This window comes from Polypterus senegalus, chromosome 5, assembly GCF_016835505.1.
Source record: "Polypterus senegalus isolate Bchr_013 chromosome 5, ASM1683550v1, whole genome shotgun sequence".
Classification (NCBI taxonomy): Eukaryota; Metazoa; Chordata; class Cladistia; order Polypteriformes; family Polypteridae; genus Polypterus; species Polypterus senegalus.
Window position 1 is genome coordinate 177174773 of NC_053158.1, and position 23444 is coordinate 177198216.

A 23444-nucleotide genomic window follows, 5' to 3' on the forward strand; every position below is an offset into this window, starting at 1 on the left:
GAGAGACATGCCTTTGCAACTCTCCTCTTATTGTGCTCAGATCCCCTTACTCACCAGTGAAACAGCTCAGACACAACACCCTCCCCCTTCCATCGCTTTGAAGTTGGGGGGTGTAGCATTCGGTATTGAACAACTCAAACACCTCACCACCACCATATCCAGCATTTTCGCTAGTTTCTGACAAAAGAAAAAGTTATAAAATGGCTCGGGTACTCTTATTATCAATGAGACTCTGGTCAATTCTCCCCCTAAGAAAAGATAGCTTCCTTGCATGTTTAGACAAGTTAGACATTGTTAGACATGAAAAAAATACAACTATTTGCTAGATATTTTTCTCCAGTACATCAAGGAAGAAGGTCCTTGGTCTATGATTGGAAAACCTGTTGGAAGGATGGCCATCTCAACAACACTTCATCAATCAGGCATTTAAGGTAGAGAGGCTAGACGATAGTCACTCTTGAGTAAAAGGGAATAATTGAACTCTTTGAACAGAACTACATGCACTATGTCTGGCGAAGACTAGACACTGCTCATCATGAGTCTAAAACCATCCTAAAGTGAAACATGGTAGTGGCAGCATGATGGGGGTACTTATCAGTGGCAGGGACAGGGAGTTTGCTCACAACTGGGAAAACGATGAATGCAGCCAAACACAGAGGTTTTTGAAGAAGCCTGCTTCAGAGTGTATGCAACCTCAGACTGCAGTGACAGTTCACCTTTCAGCAGAGCTATGACTGAAGCACTGCTGGAGGACTCTGGGACAAGCCAAAGCTTTGACTTAAACCCCAAGGAAAGACCTGAAGATGGCAATTTACAGAAATGTCAAATCCAATCTAACAAAGCATTAGAGGATCTGCCAGGGAGAATGGGAAAAACATCCCAAATCCTGCTGTACACAGACTTGAGAGATTTATCCAAGAAGACTCAAATCTGTAATTGCTGCCAAAGCAGCTTCCATAAAGAATTGAATTAAGGGTCTGAATACTTACATGAATAAGAGATTTCAGTTTTGATTTTTAATTTTAAAGTCTTTCTGAAAACAAGTTTTCACTTTGCCATTATGGGTTAGTAAGTGTAGACTGATGGGTAAAAAATGGCAAAAGTATCCACTTAAAATCAAACCTACAACACAAGTAAGTGTACAGAAAGTGAAGGCGTCTGAATAACTGTATGCTTCCTACAAGCAAAGAGAATAAACATGTGGGATTTTTTTTATTCATTGTTCAATCAATCACTGTACTTCGCAGAGAAAGCTGTGAAATGTCTTAAACTCTGTAATCAAATTGGAAAAAAATTAGGTCGTCTAGGTTTAAGTATTCATAAATCAGTTCCGAAAAATAACAGCAAACTGATACCACCGTGAGAAAAGAGATATTTTTTAATTCTTTAATTTCTGAAAGCAACCTAGATGACTCATTATGTCAGCGTTTCCAGATGTCACACTATAAAGTTCTTTGAATGCTAGTTTGTTATTTAAGGGATCTCTTTATCTTTTAGCCGAGTTTCGTGATTTCTTCCAATGTAAGTTGAATTGACTCATTGAAGGACAGGAAATGTAAAAGTTTAAGGAAGACCTATTCATATTAATTCTGTCTCTGTTTTTAAAAACATACCTGTATGGCTGCCGACATGAATGTCTGCTTTTAGAGCTTCTGCACAATGAATTCACAGGTAATGTGAGGTAGCAAGAGTGTCACTAGTGACACCTTAGTGGAAGATTAAGTCATTAGGTACAAGCAACACAACCAAAGGTGTCAAAGTCACAGATTTTGTGAGTGCAGTAAGATGCTTTTAGGCAATTAGCAAGGTATTCACTTCCCACACTGTTTGCACAGGCAAGTGAAAAAAGAAAATAAATGCTAACATTTTATATTTGGGTGTACAATGGCACTCAATTATCCAGCAAAGCTGAAATTACAATACTTATCCTACTTGCATTACGTTACTGCACTTATTTTTAAGTGAAATGTAACCCCTGACCTGTTTACTGGACATACAAAGTTATCCGGTTTTCAGGTATATTAATAAAATAACCATTTTGATTGACAATACAAAGACCAAGAAACACAACCCAATGTATATATGCTCTAAAAGCTGTATTCTGGGTAGATAGGATTCTCTGCAGATATTCATCTTAGAAAAATGTGCATTGCATAGTCATTTCACTAAGTATAAATAATGAATTATTAAAACTGGAGCTACAAAGATGTCAAATGGCAGTTTGCACTGGGATTACCATGTAACAAAAGCACCAGATTGGGTTTCAAGGCTTGTCACTAGAATGTTGTAGTGGACAGTGCGAACTAAACATGAAACTTTATCAGCCTTGCCCAATTACAAGATGGCTATATTAGAAACTGACCTCTTACAGAACATTCCCAAAGCAACAATGTGATACCCTGGAGAAATAAATACTACATGGCTCTCTGCAGGCCAAGCCACCTGCAGCTGACCATGTCAAGGCTGGAAGGTGATAGCAGAAGATACAGAAGCCCTTCTTCTGCAGATACAGTTTTTAAGACCTCTGCACTTTTCATTGATGGAATAGTGGTAAAAGAAAGATTAGACAGTTTCATTCGTATGATTGTTTTGTTCATAAGATCAAGGGCAGTATCTGATCCAAACAATTACTAGACACCTTAAGCAAATGTAACGCTCAGGCAAGAATGTGATAACAATTTTTTTTTTTAAATTACTGCATATGACCTAGAATATTACTGTATAAATCTAAAGTTGTGGTTACGTTTTCTCTGTACAAAACTTGAGATTTTGAAATGCAGAATTTCAGTTGAACAGCATGGAGTTTACTCTTTCTTGCAATATGCCACATCTTATGAAGTGCAACATAGGTGCACATTTCAACAAATACACAAGAGAACTGTTTAAAAGAAAGAAGTGTGTATTCTAGGGAGTCCAACTGCTCCAGGCTCAGATTAAATGGTGTTTTATCTTACCCTAGTGAGGCATTAATAAATACTACTATTATTCACTTTGAATCTGTCAAGATCTCTCTACCTGAAGTAAAACTACATAGAACAATCTGCTAAATTTACAAACTCCATTCTTGTATGGTTTGGTTGCAGAAGTGCATTATTAGAACATGAAGAAGATATCTTGACTGACTGACTTAACATACTGTAAGGTTCTCTAACTCATTTATTCTAATTTAGAGTCTCTAAGGGCTAAAACCCCTCCCAGAAGCATTCAGGACCACTCAAACATTACCAAACAGGCTTGGGATGCGGACCCCAAACATTGCATCCATTAAACTACTCAGTACTTATGGTTATCACCCAATATTGGATGGAAAAAGGCTGTGTAATTTGATGGATTCTTATTTGTGATGGTGTTACACAGTGGCAAAACGTTGCATGTTGGTTGAACATACAAAAGAGTTGTACTCTGTACACATGAAAATACTACTACTACTGTTGATACTACTACTACTACTACAACTACTATAAATCCTTCACAGAGCTGTTCATGAGCAGTGATAGGATAAGCAGGATATCCATCCATCCTTCCATTCTCTTCCTCTTATCCGAGATCGGGTCGCGGGGGCAGCAGCTTGAGCAGAGATACCCAGACTTTCCCAGCCATTTCTTCTAGCTCTTCCGGGGGAATCCCAAGGCGTTCCCAGGCCAGCCGAGAGACATAGTCCCTCCAGCGTTTCCTGGGTCTTCCCCGGGGCCTCCTCCTGGTTTGACATGCCTGGAACACCTCACCAGGGAGGCGTCCAGGAGGCATCCTGATCAGATGCCCGAGCCACCTCATCTGACTCCTCTCGATGTGGAGGAGCAGCGGCTCTACTCTGAGCCCTTCCCGGATGACTGAGCTTCTCACCTTATCTTTAAGGGAAAGCCCAGACACCCTGCGGAGGAAACTCATTTCAGCCGCTTGTATTCGCGATCTCGTTCTTTCGGTCACTACCCACAGCTCATGACCATAGGTAAGGATAGGAACGTAGATCGACCGGTAAATTGAGAGCTTTGCCTTACGGCTCAGCTCCTTTTTCACCATGAGAGACCGATGCAGAGCCCGCATCACTGCGGATGCTGCACCGATCCGCCTGTCGATCTCACGCTCCATTCTTCCCTCACTCGTGAACAAGACCCCGAGATACTTGAACTCCTCCACTTGGGGCAGGATCTCGCTCACAACCCTGAGAGGGCACTCCAACCTTTTCCGGCTGAGGACCATCTCGGATTTGGAGGTGCTGATTCTCATCCCAGCCGCTTCACACTCAGCTGCGAACCGTTCGAGAGAAAGCTGAAGATCACGGCCTGATGAAGCAAACAGGACAACATCATCTGCAAAAAGCAGTGATTCAATCCTGAGTCCACCATAAACAGGATATAACTGCTATAATAAAATGAAAAAATATAAAATGTTCTCCTACCTGTTCTGCACCTGGTGTTGGTGTCACGACTTGCGTTGGTTCAGATGCCATTTTCACTGCCTCAGCAAAAGTCACTCCCATCTCAGATACAAGCCCTAAAAAAAAGATAACACAATGGTAATGCATTTAAGAACAATAAATATTCATAATAAAATGGTGAACCGATAGAATGGTATGACACTGTACATATGAGAAAATATCCATTCTTAGAAAACTTCTGTGAGACTACAACTAGTTATGAATGACAAATCTTTGTGAATTTTATATGGTTTCCTATTTCTTTGACTATCTGTCTAACTGAGGAACTCAACATAGGTGCACATTTCAAAACATATTTTATGTACAATGTCTTTTTTTTGTGAACAAAAATGAATTGACGAGAATAAAAGAAATAAAAAAGAAACAGATTAGAGAGAATTTTAATTGTCCCCTGGGGGAAATTTGGCCTTTTACAGAAGCTCTTTAAATAAATACATACATAAATAGATAAACAAATATGCACACACATTTGGCTTTTTACATAAACTCTTGAAATAAATAGATAGATAGATAGATAGATAGATAGATAGATAGATAGAGAGAACTTTATTTGACCCCAGGGGCAATAAAAAAGTAATATTTAGGTGAATAAATATAAATATATATATACACAAACACACAGTATGATCCGAACACACACCAGAATGACTAATAAGGAAGAAAGATTTAAAAAGAAAGAAAACTTCCGACTTTTCTGAAAGTTACAGTGAGGCATTATACAAGAAATTACAAGATAAAAACACACCCCAACCCTATAATAAATATAAATGGAGAAAGTGACTACGTGGAGTCACAATCAATCATAAAGAGCACAGGTCCACAGACAGTTTGAAAAGGCAACAGGGAAGATGAGTTTCTGTCATCACTAGCTACCTGATACCCACAAGCTTGATTCCCTTATGTTGGGGCCAATCATCAAAGCCAACAGTTCAAGAAGTGTTAGGGTAAAGAAAGATTTACTTGACTCATCAGAAACAGGAGAGGGCAATGTCAGTTTGGTAGCAATGGCACCCAGAGAGGACAACCTCTGCTGGATTGGGCTGAGTGAGATTGTGCGAAGGTCCAGGAGAAGGAAAATATGAGGTCTGACAGGGATTTGAACAAAGGGGATTGAAGAGAGAAAATTTGAAATGCCCAAGCACTAGGGAGTGACAATCCCAAACTATGTGGAGATAGGTTCTAGGAAAATTTAAGAAGCAGAAGTGACAAAAGGAACAAGTGGATAAACCCATAGCAAAATGTTTATCTGGGTTAAGATACAAGTGATAAATAAGAGCATAAGAAATCTCTGCGAGAGGTGACCAGTGAGTCCATTAAGTTTGTTTGTTTAGCAAAAAGCTAAGCTGTCCACATATCTTGACCAGATACTTCTTAAGGGTTGTCAAGGTTTTTGCTTCAACTACATGTCTGTAACTATTTTTTTTTCCAGATTCCCACAATTCTTTGCATAAAGACGTGTTTCCTGACTTCAGTCTTAAATGCACTTCCCTTTAATTTCCACAGATGTCCTCGAGTACATGATTCACCATTAAATTGGAAGAATTCTGCTGGATCTACTTTATCAATGCCTTTGATAATTCTGAAGACCTGGTTTAGGCCCCCACGCAGTCTCCTCTGCTTGAGACTAAATTGTACAACATGTTGTTAAGTCCTGGAATGCACCTCACTGCTCCTCTCTGCAGAGCTTCAAGTTGTTCTTATAGTGTGGTGACTAGAGCTAGACAACATTTGCTATGCTATTTCATCAATGCATTATATAGTCAAAGCGTAATGTTCCTCAATTTATATTCAGCCGTTTTTATTATATACCCTATTTGTGTTTTTAGTTGCTTCAGCACATTGTTTAGATGATGAAAATGATGTGTTAACATAAACCCCTAAATCCTTTTCAGTGGTTGTTTTCTTTAGGGCAAGGTCTAACATCTTGTACAGTAATCCCTCGCTATATCACACTTCGACTTTCGCGGCTTCTATATGTAAGCATAACTAAATATTTAACGTGGATTTTTCGCTGCTTCGCGGGTTCTACGGACAATGTGTCTTTTTACTTCCCAGTTGATTTCATACAAGGGACGCTATTGGCAGATGAGAGAAGCTAACCAATCAGAGCATGCAGTTAAGTTCTCCTGACTGAGAAGCTAACCAATCAGAGCACGCAGTTAAGTTCCTGTGTGCTGAATGCAGTGTTAACCAGGAAGTCTCGTCTCGCTCATTCAGCATCAACGTGTTTCACTGTGTAAAGAGTTAACTTTTGTGCTCTTTTGTGTTTATCGTTGTGCATAGTCAAGCCCTTCATTATGGCTCCAAAACGATCTGCTCCTGCTACTGCTTCAGGGGCTGTGCCCAAGCGCCAACGGAAGATGTTAACAATTGCCGAAAAGGTAAACGTTTTGCATTTGTTGAAGGAAGGGAAAAGCTACACCGCTGTAGGATGCCATTACAGCATCAATGAGGCTACAATTCTTTTTATTAAAAAGTAGGAAAGGAATATAAGATCTATGGCCGCAGTGTCCTTTTAACCAGGGTGCAAAACGAGTTGTAAGAGGATGTAATAAGGCAGTAGTCTGGATGGAATCTGCTTTAAGGATTTGGATTGAAGACTTCCAGAAGAAGAAAAACGGCAGTGCTACACAATCGCCTGAAGTGGCTCCTTTAGAAGGGCTGTAACACTCTCCTTTGTTGTGCAGTAAAATTAAACTCATTGTTATTGGACAAGTCATCGTGTCATTGTTGGTGAGTAACCATAATTAATTTTCTACTTACAGTACTTAGTACATGTACGTACGTTTAGTGTCACTGTACACACATTTACTGTATACTATTTTTCTTGCATTGTACGTATTTATTGCTGGTGGCCTGTCTATCGTAATGGCTGTAACTACTTTGCGGATTTTCACCTATCATTTCTAAAACGCAACCCCGCGATTGAGGAGGGATTACTGTATTTATAATTGAAGTTCCTTCTGTCCACGTGTGGCACTTTGCATTTCCCAAGCGTTCATCTCCAGTTATGAAGCTCATCTGGGTCTTTTGAATTTCTTTTTGCTGATTCCTCAGTGTCTGACATTCCTCTAATTTTAGTCCCATCTGCAAATTTCACAAATGTAATAACTATTCCACAATCAATGTCATGAATATAAATCAAAAAAGATAATTGACCAAGGACAGTCCCCAGAGGGACTTCACTGATGAAATCACTCCACAGGGAGCATTCTCCTCTTACCCCTGATGCTTGTCTACAGAGTAGTCAATGGGTCAGTACCTAAGTATATGAAGACACTGGTGAAGTGCTATGCTCCTTCTCGCCCACTCAGGTGTGCCAGGGAACAGCATCTGGTGATGCCATCTCTACATGGCATCAAGTCTCAATCCAGACTCTTTTTGTGAGTGGTTCCAAGATGGTGTAACAGGCTGCCCAACTCCAACCGTACTGCTGACTCTCTCAGTGTATTCGAGAAGCAATTGAAGTCCCATCTGTTTTGTGAATATCTGTCTAATTGAAAAGAAAAATAAAACTGTGCTATGATACTTTATATTCTTGGCTATTTAAGTGTAACTGTTTTATTGAGTATGAGTTATTACATCTTTTCACTTGTGGCAATCAAGTTTTGTTACCATTCCTATTACAATGGCTGAACAAACAGGCTCTAGACTAATGTTACTCGATTATTTACCTCTTTTGTAAGTCACTTTGGATAAAAGAGTCTGCTAAGCAAATAAATGTAAATGCAAATGTAAATCTGTACTTTTTGTCCCCCTAAAATTCAACTGAATATGCTGATTGTAGCTGCACATACCCAAAATTACCAAAGTTCTACAGCTTTTTAGTTTGCTTTGTAGGATGATTAAAGCTCCAGTGTGATGCATGATCAAATAATTTCACAAATATCTTCCTTTTAAAAGTTTTAGGAAAGGTTCAAAGCAAAACAGTTCACACAAAAATAGAGAGAACATTGATAGAGCAAAGAAAAGAAAAGTTCTTCTTCAAGAAAAGTTCTGTTTAAAGCTTTTAAATTTTGTTTAGTTTCTCTAAGTTTGGTCTTACAATTGTAGTTGAGGCACGTTAAGCAAGTTAATCACATAAGCACATTAGACACTGAGGAAAACTGTATGCCATCTTCTATTAGCAAATATATCTAATAGTCTATGCTAGCAGTAAGGTTATTTCCTAACTGGCTTAATTATCTTGCCTGAAGAATGGGCCTGAGTTGCCTCGAAAGATTACTTATTGTAATCTTTTTAGTTAGCCAATAAAAGGTGTCATTTTGCTTGACTACTCACTACATTCATAATGGCTAACACGGTATAACACCCTAGTACTCGGTAAGGAAGTTCTATCTCATGTTAACTTACTTTGGGTGAATACCATATCCTAGTAACTATGACATTCTGACATTCAACAGAAAGTAAGCAAAGTCCACTATGTACATTTAACATTGAACATTAGCTTTCTAAGATCTTACACTGATGACTGAGATCCTAGAGTGATATTCTTAAAGATGTTATGTAAAGTTTTTTTTACTCATAAAAATTGGGAAATTCCTAAGTTAACTATACAACAAATGTATATCATCTTTCTATCAGCAGCCAGGAACCAGGAGAAATAAGGCAAGGTCTGGTTCCTGTTTAAATTTATTACATTTTTCAGCTTAAGGTACCTGGAAAAAACTGTTAAATTATTTGGCCACATTGGTTTCTGCTCTGTATGTCGAAGTTGTAGCAACTGCATAATGACTCAACAAAGCTGTAGTGCTGCCGCTAGCACTGAATGATTCACACAGATGAGACGTGTGTCCTCGAATCATTATTGCTTTGCATGCTCTTTGTAATCACTCATTTTAACTGATTAGATTTTCTTTTTTGTGGATGTGCTTTATGCAATAATTGTTTATTATGCAAATTGAAATCGTAAGTGTACTGGAGAGCAGGAAAAGTAAAAGCACTTATTGACAGTATTAAACATGACTTGAAAACCTCAATCCATAATGAACTGCCTCATACAGGTATGTATTAATGGAAGTTGGCAGAAACGGCATCCTGTTCAGGGTAATAGCGAGCCAAAAAATGTCAAACAAGAGTAAAAAAATGAGTAAAAATAACATTTAATACTGGCATAATTTCTTCCGTATCTTTTAACTACCTACTGTTGGTTTGGACATCTGCAGAGGAGAGATGCTGAGTATATTGGGAGAAGGATGGTAAGAATGGAGCTGCCAGGGAAGAGGAAAAGAGGAAGGCCTAAGAGGAGGTTTATGGATGTGGTGAGAGAGGACATGCAGGTGATGGGTGTAACAGAGCAAGATGAAGAGGACAGAAAGATATGGGAAAAGATGATCCGCTGTGGCAACCCCTAACGGTAGCAGCCAAAAGAAGAAGACTTCTAACTACCTACTGTACTGTACTGAACTTGATGCAATTACTTTATAAGTAAAGCCTTTCATAGAGTTCTTGCTTGTGAAGTTGTAGTTCTGGTTTCTGCTGTTAGTGTGAAGGTACCATTACTGGTATTTGCTTGTTTGCACATATAACGGTGATCTGGTATCTTTCAATTAAAATGCCATTCCCATCTAGTAGACCCAGATAAGGGGGAGTGGGCTGCTAAAAGGAGTTTTATCTGCTGTATAAGGGAGGCTAGTAACTGTCAATCGTTTCTACTTTCCCCTACTTTATTACAGTTTTTAAGATTTTTTTAAACATAACGCACTTACATCAAAATTAAAAGTCTGAAACATAAGCAATATAATAACCAGAACATAAAACATACACATAAAGACACAAAAAAGTTGTAAGAATCCAAAGATTTGTGCTGTACTACTTCTGAAGTTTCCAAAATGTAGTCTCTTTCTACAGGTTTTCTATCAGGTTTCAGCCTGATGAGCATAGTAGACTATTTCGCCGCTCCTTCATTGTTGTCTGTATGCACACTCCCTTTGATGGTGGTGCTTTCCTTTTACTATCATCAAAATGGTTAATACAAAGCCTAGTGTGCCAGTATGTCAGGTATAACAATTTCCACTTGGGCTAAGGGGGTTCCTTTTGAAAGTTAAAGACATAAAAGAAGTAAAATGTTGAAAAATGGTAAAGCTTGTCTATTCTTAAATATCATCATTGGAGTCTTGTATGATTGATCAGTGAGTCTACAGTTTGTGCTTGTCCTTTTAATTTAATGGCTTAGTGCCTTGATAAGGAGACCTAGGGCATTCCCTGGAGTTAGATCAGGTCTTGACCTGGAAAACTGCTGGATCATGATCTCCAGGAATACTCAACCCTGCAATTTACTGGTAAATGCTAGACAGGCTCAATGTGTGAAAAACACAGATGGGAACTGGCAACTCAAAATCAAATTATATGTGCATTGGTGGCAAAAAATGTATTCCAGTGCACTATTTATAGCTAAATTTTAAAGTGTATATTCTAAAAAGTTCATTTTGATTATGAGATGTAGAGCTTCTAAATACCGTATATAAAGGACTAGCAAAATACCCGCGCTTTGCAGCGGAGAAGTAGTGTGTTAAAGAAGCAATGAAAAAGAAAAGGAAACATTTTGAAAATAACGTAACATGATTGTCAATGTAATTGTTTTGTCACTGTTGTGAGTGATGAGTGTTGTGGACGTCCAGGAGGACGAGAGGAGGGCTTGTGCCTCCTCCAGACCGCGAGGGGGTGTCCGTCCTGGTTCTGTTGGGGGCCTCGGGTACAGGGCTTGGAAGCCCAGCCCTGTAGGGACCCGTGGCCACCGCCAGGCGGTGCCCCAGGGCCTAATTATCCCGGGAGCCCGGCACTTCCGCCACACCAGGAAGTGCCGGGGGGAAGACTTTATGTGGCGCCCGGAGAGCTGCCAGGAGGACAGCCGACACTTCCGCCACGCTGGGGCGTGGCCAAGGAGCGGATACTGAGAACACCTGGGGCTCATCCGGGAGCATTATATAAGGGGCCTTCCTGGCCGCCAGGAAGGACTGGAGGCGGCCAGGAAGGCACAAGAGACTGTGGGCCTGGACTTTGGGGAAATCGGTGCGAGAAGGCACTGGGGGTGCACGTGAGCACAAACTTGTAAATAGTGTATATAAATAAATGGTGTGTGGTGACAACATGATGTCCGTCTGTCTGTGCCGGGGCCAGCGTTCACAATATATATATATATATACAGTATATATATATATATATATATACACACACACACATATAAACATATATATATACATATCCATACATATATAAATATGCACATATATATACACACACATATATACATACATATATATATATATCTACATATAGACACATACATATACATACACACACACATATATAAACATATATATACATACATATTTACATATATACATACAGTGGTGTGAAAAACTATTTGCCCCCTTCCTGATTTCCTATTCTTTTGCATGTTTGTCACACAAAATGTTTCTGATCATCAAACGCATTTAACCATTAGTCAAATATAACACAAGTAAACATAAAATGCAGTTTTTAAATTATGGTTTTTATTATTTAGGGAGAAAAAAAAATCCAAACCTGCGCAGTGCGCTCAGTTTATCAGCAAAGTGCGTATTTGGGAACACCGTTGTGCCGACATTACTTGGCAACAGGGAAAGTGGGGCAAGTTGCACTGGTGCATTTGTGTCTCCCATAAAAGTAGCTTCACTTGAAATCACTTTGTGATTTTGCACGGGTAAAAACGTCTGCTGAAGTGTCAGATTCTTCTTTAACTCTTCTACTTTCTGTATCTTGTGCATTGCATTCAGGTCTTTCAGGTTATCTTGATGTTTTGTCTCATAGTGCCGTCTTAGATTAAATTCTGTAATTACAGCCACATTAGCTCCACAAATGAGACACACGGGTTTACCGGCAATGTCAGTAAACATATACTCAGCCTCCCATTGGTTTTTAAAGGCTCTATGTTTAGAATCACCTTTTCTCTTTGGCTTCACGTGGGCTACCTTCGCAATAACTTGCAGCATCATAAGCTAGACTTGATTAACGCGGTATGTGTTCGGCAAGGCAGCTGAAGTGCTGCATTATGGGATCTGTAGTTTATTGTGTTACCAGCGCTTCATATCCCCGGACCATTAATAACAATAATATATAAAATGATCTCGCGGGCCGGATATAATTACACGCTGGGCCGGATGTGGCCTGCGGGCCTTGAGTTTGACACATATGGACTAAATAGAACTTGAAAAGATATATTTTTTCAAATGTGATCGCACAATTCAGATCGAGTTGACGCGCACTACAGCACATCGAGCCCGCGTGCTATTGTGGTTTTGCCTGCGTGCCTCAATAAGTTACCCTCCCCTCGCTCTTACTTTTTTACCGTTCATCTAATGAATACACTGAGTATGGCTTTACCAAAACAATCATTGATCGCGAATAAAGTATCCATTGTTCATAAAGCTTCAATTGGTGATCTGTCTTTCTGCGTTAAGCGTATATTTTTTCATACGTCTCAAACCAAGGGGATGCGAGGCTAAAATGAATCGTGAAGCGCGCGTACATACTCAGTGCATCCCCTCTCGGGAATTGAACCTCGGACGCGGGCGCTAGAGGCGAAGCCTCTACTATTGCGCCACGGCATGTGGTTTGTCTATTTGAGCATAGCAGTGTAATTCGGTTTTTGTTCAGCACTCTTTGGAACTGTTGCTTTTTGTCTGCGCACTGCGTCAGTTCACGTGAGCCACTGAATATGGTTTTATATGTCACTCGCTCGCTTCTAATTGTTTCGCTGCCTTCTTAATTATATAATGTATGTTTTCATCAGTGGTTTTTGGAGCTCTTCCTGGTTTTCTACGTACTGTGTGATTACGTGGGAAGCGTGATGATGTCACACGAAACTCCGCCCCTCACGTCTTTCCAGCTCAACTCTATTACAGTTAATGGAGAAAAATACTTTCCAGTTATGACCATTAGGCGTAGAATTTCGAAATGAAACCTGCCCAACTTTTTTAAGTAAGCTGTAAGGAATGAGCCTGCCAAATTTCAGCCTTCTACCTACACGGGAAGTTGGAGAATTAGTGATGAGTGAGTGAGTGAGTGAGTGAGGGCTTTGCCTTTTATTAGTATAGATAAGTACATTTGGTGGTTTAAATATTTACATATAAAGCTTTCAAACTTCAGAATGACCTATCTAGTAGTGTGAGACATGGCCCATCTCTCTCAATATTCAGATCTTTTCTGTAGACTCGCCCCTTTAAGTTTAGTGTGCCTTTAATTCATCTGCTGATTTGACTGATCTCATTGCAAACTTATTTTTCAATCTGTCATTAACAAAATGTGACAACCATTACCAGTCATTACCCTTTTACTTCTTGTTAAACTACTACAAGACTTGGTGTTGACACATTTTACCCGGCTCCTACTCCTGACCATGATTTTGTCATTAAAGGGTTTGGCTAAAGGGAAAGAAGGAGCAGATGTGTTGTGAGATCTAATGCAGAGGAACATGAGAAAACACCTGATGAGTGGAAGAACAGTGTGACCGTACCCATTTATAAGGAGAAAAGAGATATTCATGATTGTTTCAGGAGTGATTCACACTAAAAATGAAATTCTGGGAAAACTTATAGAAAGAAGGATTATGGAAAAAGACCTTCAAAGGTGAAGAATGGTTTGGATTAATGCCAGGCAGAGGATCAACTGATGGCTATTTTGCATTGAGCCAACTCATACAGAAGCATTAAGAAAAAGAGAAAGCCTTGCATGTTTGGTTTGCAGAAGCCTTATATTACAGCACCATGTCAAGAAGTCTTGGGACTTTTTGACTGTCCCTCGTACGTAGATACATTGTCACGCACGAGCGCATCGGGAACAACTGAACGAACGCGCAGCACAGTAAACCCGGCCGGCGGACAAAGACAACGTACTAACCTCTCTCTCCTTTCTCTCACAGAAAAGACGAAGCCACGTCGCCATAAAGCCCGGAGCACGTGACGGTCTTTACTTCCGGGGTCCTTTCTTCCCTCTGGTCCCCCAAAGATGACATCAACCTCCCACAATCCATCACGCCTTCCCAGCAGCCATCACGTTTGATTTCCGGTTCTTCCCGATATATTGTCCCCCTAAACCCGCCATCTTTGTCTTATAGTTTTTTTGTTTTGTGACAAACAAAGACCTATTTCTGTTACAGTACAAGGGGTACAAACTCCCCAAATCTTTATGCTTGTGTCCTTCTCTTCCTTTTACAACATGTATAAAGATGTAGAGAAATGTTGCAATATTAGATGTGCAAATGTATTGTATGCAATCACTCTTAAATGAGTGGGCAATTATATCAATACAGTTTTACCAAGATCAAAACAAATTATTGATGGTTTTCCCATGATTAGATATATCTTATAAGAAAACATGATAACTTTGCAACAGCCAATGATAAAACGTTTGTTCTTTAAAACAAATTAATTTTATTGTGGACCAAATGAATCTCTAAATTTCAAAAATAATATTAAGTGCACTCGTGACACCAAACAACACATTTATTTGTCACAAAAAAAGTAAAAAACAGTAAAGCAGAATAGCAAATACCAGCTAATTTTATAGAAAAAAAAAGAAGCAAACTAGCTTATGTAGCATATAAAGCAAATTAAAAATAAAATAAGAATTTTAAACAATATCTGTGCTCATTTACAATTCCATAGTCTAAGCAGGTGATTCCTTAAAAACTGGAGCACTTCAGCTTCATTACCAGTAAGTCTTAATTTATCTTCCAGGAGCCTAAGAACCAAGATCAAAAGGCATATTCTCTCTTAATTCTGATGCAGGGAGCAGGGAGATATGCAAACCCACTGTTGACAGTTTATTGTGATTGTTTGAAAATGAGTAGATGGGTGCATCACTGTTTTTAAGGAAGTATATAACAACTGTTACAAAATCCAGAACAAGAACATCACTCACTCGCTAAGTGTAAAGGTATGTGAATAACTAACACAGCACTTGTGAAAGTAAAACAAAGACTATTTAATGAACATACGCGTTTAAAAACATTAGCAATACAAAAAAAAATTAATCCGATATTTGATATAACATTTAAGAATGACTAGCTGCATGGAGCTGTGGAGAAAGGTTAGCTAACTCTTAAAGATTATCAAGGGCAGGCAATGTGGATCCACCTGTGCTTGCTGCCCCACTGGTGATACCATATTGTAACCATATCGCTGGCATATGACTCCTATTAATTTTTGTCTTGAGAAAGTACCTCCAGATAGACAATGTTTTTAGTGAAAACTTTAAGCCTTGTCCTCCGTTGCTGAGGTGTTTCATTTACATGTTTTTGAGCTGTGGGATTTGCTTCATTTTAATGTTGTGTCTCTTCGTCTGTGCCATTAGCACGATGTCACTGTTGCATGGCGGTGTTTGCTGCACACAGGTATTTTGTAGTGAGAAGTGAGGTGCATGCAAGTGCCGAAAAAATTTAAACATGCATGCATGCGCCATCTAGTGGCTGTGGTTGAGCGTGAGCAGAGCAGACTGCGCCACACACACACGACACACACGCACACAGGTATTTTGCTTATATATGTCTTATTAACAGCTGCTAATAAGGTTAATGCCTCTTTGACACCAAGAGTAGATCTTTCTATAAAGAGAAACTGAGCTTAATTGAATTTGATAAGATTGCCTTTATAAAATAATCAATAATACAGCAAACCATACAGAAAATAGTGTTTATAACACATTGTGGACTACTTGTAAATGAAAAATAATGTTTTTAGAACTTTGCAAAAGATATAATTACATATTCTTGTCCAAAGAGCTTAATGAGACACCACTGAGAGGATTAAAGAGAGGCGTGAGTGAATTCAGGCAGAGATCCAGTACAGTTTGAAGCCAACTACTTGACTGAAAATCAGCAAGAAGGCTGACAAAGAAGGAAATGCAGGAGAAAGCAGAAGAATTCTGAGGTGAGCCATCTTCCACACAAAGAAAGTATACAATATTAAATCTGTTAACTTTTCTGTGATGGTGTGTGTGGTGCATGGTCCAACAATCACACATCCTCCTCGCACAACTTTTAAAATACACAGCATATTTTTGCATATAACTGAGACAGACACAGAATTCAAATAGTTTCAGTTAAATTGGGAGACTTTTTATAATCATTATACTCTTTCAACTTGAAAGCTAGCTTTGATACTGAATGTGCCATTTTGTAAGAGCTAGCTAATTCAAGTAACAACTCAAAGAGGCCTTCTGTTACAAGGGCATCTATTCTGGAGGTGAACTTTTAATGTCTATTATTTACGACATTTAAAAGGTTGTAAAATATTTTAAGATCATTGTTGTTAATAGTTGTCATCCAGAGCATTTTAATACTAGAGGAAATTTACCGCTTGTACAGGAATGCATTTTAGTAATGTTGTTTTCTTTTGGAAACAGCATCATAATGTAGTAAAAGGTTTCTTTGCTTATGTACGGGTCAGGAAACAAGTGGTAAATCACATTCTTCTATTGCTCTAAATCCCAGAAATAACAAAGGGATAACAGTAAAGTAAAAGTGAAAGGAGTCTTGTTTACAGGTTTACAGAATACAGTGAAATTCTGACTTTCATGTGCTAATCAACACGCAACACATCACCCATCTCCATCTTGTACAACCACTCTACTGATTGAATAACAAATATCAGAAAGTCTCAAAGGACAATTAAGAAGCACAGCTCAGCAGTTTACAAGTTGTGAACTTTTGTATACACTTTCAAACTCCTTTTTAAATCTGAACTAACTGGACATTGACCACTTACTACAACTCCTTTACTGTTTTTGATGTTTTTAAATGTTGTAGAATAGTGGTGGGTTTTTTAGACTCAGTTTCAACATTAAGGCAGATAGACATCATTAACATTCAGCTTCAGAAATCGGGTGTCAAAATACAGATTTTTTCCTTGCCCCAAAAGAACAAATAAAAGCAGCGCAAATGCTACCCTCTGGACAGACAGACACACAGACACACAGACAGAAAGACAGAACTTTATTTGTCCCCATGGGGAAATTTGTCTTTTTACAGAAGCTTTTTCCTTCTGCAAATGGAACATTGAGTAAAGGTTAGGCTGCCTAGGGTGAGACCAAATCCAGATCCAGACCTGAATTAAAGGCAGATCAGGCTTTTTGTGTGAGTTTTTGGTGTCCCACTCCCCTATCTGTGCTTTGTTGTGTCTTGATAACATAACAAAAATATGTCTGGTAGAGGCTTTACCCAGCCATGCTCACAGTTAAATTACTTATTATGATGTAGCAAAGACAACAGCTAAGGAAGGAGGGTGACAACCACTTAATAAGAGGTTAGGGAAGAGTCGAACACTAATCCATCTTTGTTTCTTCAAGTGGAATATGGACAACAATTTCAAGTTCAAATGGCAGAGTTGCTCAGGCTGGATGAAATGGAAGAAAGTAGCAGCAAATAAAACAGTGTAAGGAATAGTGTTTAGTTATAAACTAGAGGCGAGGGGAATAAATGGAATTATTTGTTAGAAGGGGAAAATTTGGCTTTTTACAGATGCACATAAAAATAAATAGGTAAATAAGTATACCCACACATTATTGTCTGAACACACACCAGAATGACTGAAAACATCTGGTGTGGCAGTCACCATCTTTTTTCCTTTTTTGGTGCTTTTTGTTTTGTCCTTTTGAGGTTTCTGTTAAACAGACAATCCTCCAGGATCCCAAACCTGTCCCAAACCTTGTCTTATCATTTTACTCTAAAAAAAGTAGAGTTAACCCTAGCTTTTGAAGACTGACACTTACTGTGGTCTTTTCCTAACCTTTAGCCACCAACTCTTCTTCCATTTGGTAAGCTGATTAGGTGAATTGTGGCCAGTTTTTATAATAGTACAGAGGGTATACAATGTATGAATCCAACATCCATTTCAAATAAGTCTTCCACCCTAATTCACTCAATATGTCTAAGTGTGCTTTTGTTAAATTGTTGTTTGGGGACTGTGCTGCCCTCAACTTGTATGTTTGTATTGATACTTTATTTGTATGGACTTCACCAAATCATATTTCATGTAACCAAAGTCATTGTAGCAGTAAATACTTACTGTACATACACACTATTTACTCCAGTTCTCACTGTAGTGAATGATATAAAATGTATATTTTCTTTGCTTTGAACTAGCTTATTACATACGATGAGAATATACTGCAAAATGAGAAACATAATCATTTTTTTTATTACCACTATTAAGCCGATCTTTGAAAGTACTGTATCTCACCCACTATCAGCAATATCTACAGTAAATTAGTTAAGTTGAGTAACCTGTCTCTGAAGGTGGACTAAGTGATGTGGCTGAACTGTCAGGGTTTCACTGAAATGAATGAGTATTGAGTATTTTTTTTTGTCAAGAGCAAGGGGTGTTTGCCCATCAGTAGAAATGAAAACTATTGATTTATGAGGCTTAATAATAAAGTAAAGAAAGATACCGAATCAAACTGAATCACCAATGAAATTTTACATGGCATAGTGTTTTGGGCAACTATCCTTTTCAAATTGTACTTATGTTCAATCAATAACTACTGACTTGTTTAGGCCATTACAAACAGTAATCTTATAGCGAATGCTGTTAAGCAAACAGCTTCCACCCTTAACCGCACAGACTAAGACACTCTGCTTGTTAAAAGCAGAACTGTAAATGCCAGCCTAAAGTTATAACAGACAAGCGAGCCTGATAAACACACAACTATTTTGCAAAAATAATACCATGTTGGCTTGTGCCCTGCCCAGGGTTTGTTTCCTGCCTTGTGCCCTGTGTTGGCTGGGATTGGCTCCAGCAGACACCCCTGACCCTGTAGTTGGGATATAGCGGGTTGGACAATGGATGGAATACCATGTTGTTCTGATACATTCAAGTTGTAATGTTTACTTTCTGTTCCTGGTTGTGAGCAATAGATCCAGTGTTACTGTCAATTAAAGACATAAACTTTAAAACTTTTTCATTTTTTTTATCTTTAGAAAAAATATTTATGCAAGGAAGCTTATACCTACATGACTGCAACAGTGCCACACTCCTGTTTTTTAAATAATTTTGTTTTCTCCATTCCTTGGCACTGTTCTAGCTACGTTTTATTTTGTAATTTTAGCTTTTTAACAATCTGTCACCCTCAAATGTGTTCCGAGTCTACAGTGGTGTAGCCTCCTCTGAGATTAGGAGCCTCAGGCGCAGCAGTCATTAGGCCTGAAGTTACTTGAGAGGACTATACTGGACCCTTGCCTACCACAGCAGCTAGCTGTAGCATTAGTCTGTCTGTTCTTGCCTTGTCTCTGGCCCCTGTGTATTTCTTTATACAAATCTAATTTTTTTCTTTCTGTCTATTTTCCTAACTTGGCAAACTTATAGTAAAACCCAAATGTGTTAGGGTCAACAAGGTAGTTAACAGATCAGCGTATTGATGATTTAATAATGCTTTAATAAAAAGGGATGGATTACTTTAGGCCAACATCAGACCTATACTGTAAATTTGAACTTACCCCCCATTATCAAAGGAATTTATTTACAACAGAAAATGGCAAAAATAATATATTACAAATTAACAGTAAAATATATAGCACAAACAGTTAATATAGAAATTGTCACACACACACGATTAGGGGGCAGCCAAAGGGCTCGACAGGTGCGAAAACACACCGGAGCAGAGTTTAAGACAGCATATTAATGCTTTTCTCTTTTCCTCACTAGGAAAAGGGAAAAACAAAAACATCATGCACTTTGAATTCTATGCACAAAAACGCTGTCCCGACACATGAAGAACTTACGTGTTCTCATTCGTTCATCTCTGTCTGTCTTGTTTAAAGCTTTGTTTTCCCGTAAGTTTTGCCTCTAATTTTGAAATATTTTTTCTTCTCCTCATTATTTAATTTATTTTATTCTTGTTTTGGCTTACTTCTTATTGTTTAGCTGTATTTATTTAAGTTTAATTATTGAATTTCTATTTTTGTTGGTTTCATTATTCTTCAATGTAAACCCTAAAGAATCAACTAGTGTTTTGGAGGGTTCTTTATTTTGGCCTACAGAGCACACAGGTAACTGGACACATATGTGCCTTTCATTTCTTAACAAAGTGTGGTACAGCTCAGGAATCAAGAAGTTGGCATCAAAATTTACGCATATTCTCTGAAGCACTCACTATCTCCAGTGATAAATGCAGGAGATAGTTTAAACAGATACGGAGGACAACTCCAAACCATGTTCTCTGTCATACATTTCTTGTCCAAGCAGTTTAATCTGTGTCTCTTTCAATGAGCTGAGTCCTGAGCCTAACAACATGTAGGATGAGAACCATGGGCCTTATAGCACTCCAGCATGGTCATGTATGCATAAACAAGTAGATTTAAGGCATTACATTAATACCACTGGGGAGTTCCCCAGCTTTGAAAGTATTCAGTTTCTGGAAAAGCCCTGACTGAAATCTATGCCCTTGCTATGTTACATGGTATTTACACCATTCTGCACTGCTGACTAATGTGCTAATGTGAGGGCAGCATAACACTCACCATTACAAGTTTGATCTTTGACCCTGAGCATTTCATTTACTCTTTAGGGTACAAATGAAAACACTATTTAGTAAAACAGTTCCTAACTGGCTACAATAAAACTCAAAATCACAAGTTTTTTATTTTATGGCATAGGCACAGGTAGTAAAGTAAAGAACAGCTAAACAAAACGTCTTAACGTTCGGGCACAATGGGCACTGGCTGGGGCCCCCAGGAGCATTGGGGCCCACAATGTTTGTGATGCCTATGTATGTTTCTGTTTTGTTTGTAGGCTTTTACTATAAGTAATTTTGTAGTCACACAGCAATTCCTGCATCTGAGTCTGTTTAATTAGACAGCCTCTTTCATGTCTAGTCTATCAAGTCAGAAGTAACAAATTAGGTAATTTACTTATTAAAGGTTAGACCATTAAGTCTGGTCATCAAAGGCGGCATTGGCTGCAGGTTTCAACTACATTAAGATTCTACAGCAATGGTTAATCTATCTCTTTAACATTTAAATTTCCTATTTAGCTTTTTCTGCACTCAGGGTAAAATGTCTTCTCTAACAGTAAAATAAAACTCATTAGAATTACACTTATTTTTTTTTATTATAAACCACAGAGTATTATTCAATTCAGCAGTCACATTGTCACTCATTATTTATAAACTGCACTCTCTAGACCCAAACAAAACAGACTTGCCTGCAGGGGCCAAATGAAGCTACATAATCAAAAATGCAAGCCGTCCTTTACTCCTGGTCTATATCCAGAAAGTAAATCAATCAATCAATCTATCTATCTACAGTATATATTTGTATATAAGTTGAATCTTGAAACCCGAAAAATCGATCATAAAATCAGACCCTGACTTATGCACCTGTTCAAAAATATTCAGATAATATAATTTTTATTTTTTTTTACATCTCCCTGCTTCCTCCAATCTCGCATCAGTTTCTCAGGTACATCGGATTTTGTTGAGTAGCGGAGTTACCAATTTATTTTGCCCCTTCAATGGCTTTTAATTTAAAACCAACTTCGTACTTTCTTCTGATCGAACGCTCCATCGTAGATAAGGGATGCTCTTACGATAAAGGTGTATGAGGGTGTGAGATACAAAAAACACAAATCAGTGCAAATGCTGCTTCGGAATAGTTTGGGTATTACTGTGTGGTCATAGAAAAAAAAGGCAGTGTGCTCTGTGGTTACTCTCTCAGGTGGGTGTTAGCATATCATAATCTCTAGGACCAACAGCGGGAGTTTTCTGCATTCAACTTATACAATCGACATTATACAATACTGGAAACTATATGGTAAAATCAAGCCCCAACTTATCAGCAGAAGAACTTAAATGTGAGTATATACAGTATCTATCTATCTATCTATCTATCTATCTATCTATCTATCTATCTATCTATGTAAAAAGGGAAGTATCTCTCTCTCTTTTTATCTTTTATTGAATTTATTAAAAGCATATAACTTTCCATACAATCAAGTCAAACTTAACAAAACTAAATTCAACTCCCACCCATGAGAAAGAGAGAAAGGCCAATAGCCACAGTAAAACTTTAAGAGTAGTAAAGAGGGAAAGAAATCATTCTCAGTCAGTCAGTCATTTTCCAACCCGCTATATCCTAACACAGGGTTATGGGGGTCTGCTGGAGCCAATCCCAGCCAGTGGAGGGCACAATGCAGGAACAAATCCCAAGCAGGGTGCCAGCTCACCGCAGGGCTCACACACACACACCAAGCACACACTAGGGATATTTTAGGATCGCCAATGCATGTCATTGGACTGTGGGAGGAAACCGGAGCACCCGGAAGAAACCCACATAGACACGGGGAGAACATGCAAACTCTACACAGGGAGGACCTGGGAAGCGAACCTGGGTCTCCTAACTGCAAGGCAGCAGTGCTACCACTGCACCACCGTGCTGCCCCCAATACAATTACTTATTCTAAAATGTTATTGATTAGATCCTGCAAGTGAGAATTCGATTTTTCTCCAATTTCAAATAATATATGACATCAGTTGCTCACTGACTTATCAGAGGTGGGTTAGGATTCTTCCAGTTGAGCAAGACAAGTCTACGTGCTAATACTGTAGAAAAGGCAATTACAGTTTGTTTGTTTGTCCTTCTCCGCTTTAAGCCCATCTGGGAGTCTACCAACAACTGTTAGTGGATTAGGAGGAAGTGTGACACCAAGGCTCTCTGATAGACATTTAAAATGTTTTGTCCAGAATGATGTTAATTTGGTACACACCCAAAACATGTGGCTCGGTGAAGCTGGAACTCGACTGCAACGTTTGCAGGTTGGATCTTGCCCTGGAAACATTTTGGACAATTTTAAATGAGACAGATGTGCTCAATAAATGATTTTAAGATGAATAATTGACTGCTTTGCACATATGAAGCTTAAAGGGAAGCATCTCTCTTGAATAGATCTCTCTAAATCATACAGTCCTTTCAGTCTCCCAGTAACAATGCTGCTAATTCCAGTTTTAATTTATAATTAATTATATGTGTGTTCAG

General features: G+C 38.6%; 1 protein-coding gene across 3 annotated transcripts in view; it reads right to left on the reverse strand.

Moving 5' to 3' along the window:
- xylb (xylulokinase homolog (H. influenzae)) overlaps positions 1 to 23444 on the reverse strand; it is a 348628-nt gene that overhangs the window by 36841 nt on the left and 288343 nt on the right. For all 3 annotated transcript variants that reach the window (XR_005633790.1, XM_039753654.1, XM_039753653.1), the window contains one exon: positions 4400 to 4494. Coding sequence is in view for 2 of the 3 variants with exons in the window: in XM_039753654.1 (XP_039609588.1) it covers positions 4400 to 4494 (95 nt within the window). In the remaining variant the exon portion in view is untranslated. The remainder of the gene's footprint in view (positions 1 to 4399; positions 4495 to 23444) is intronic.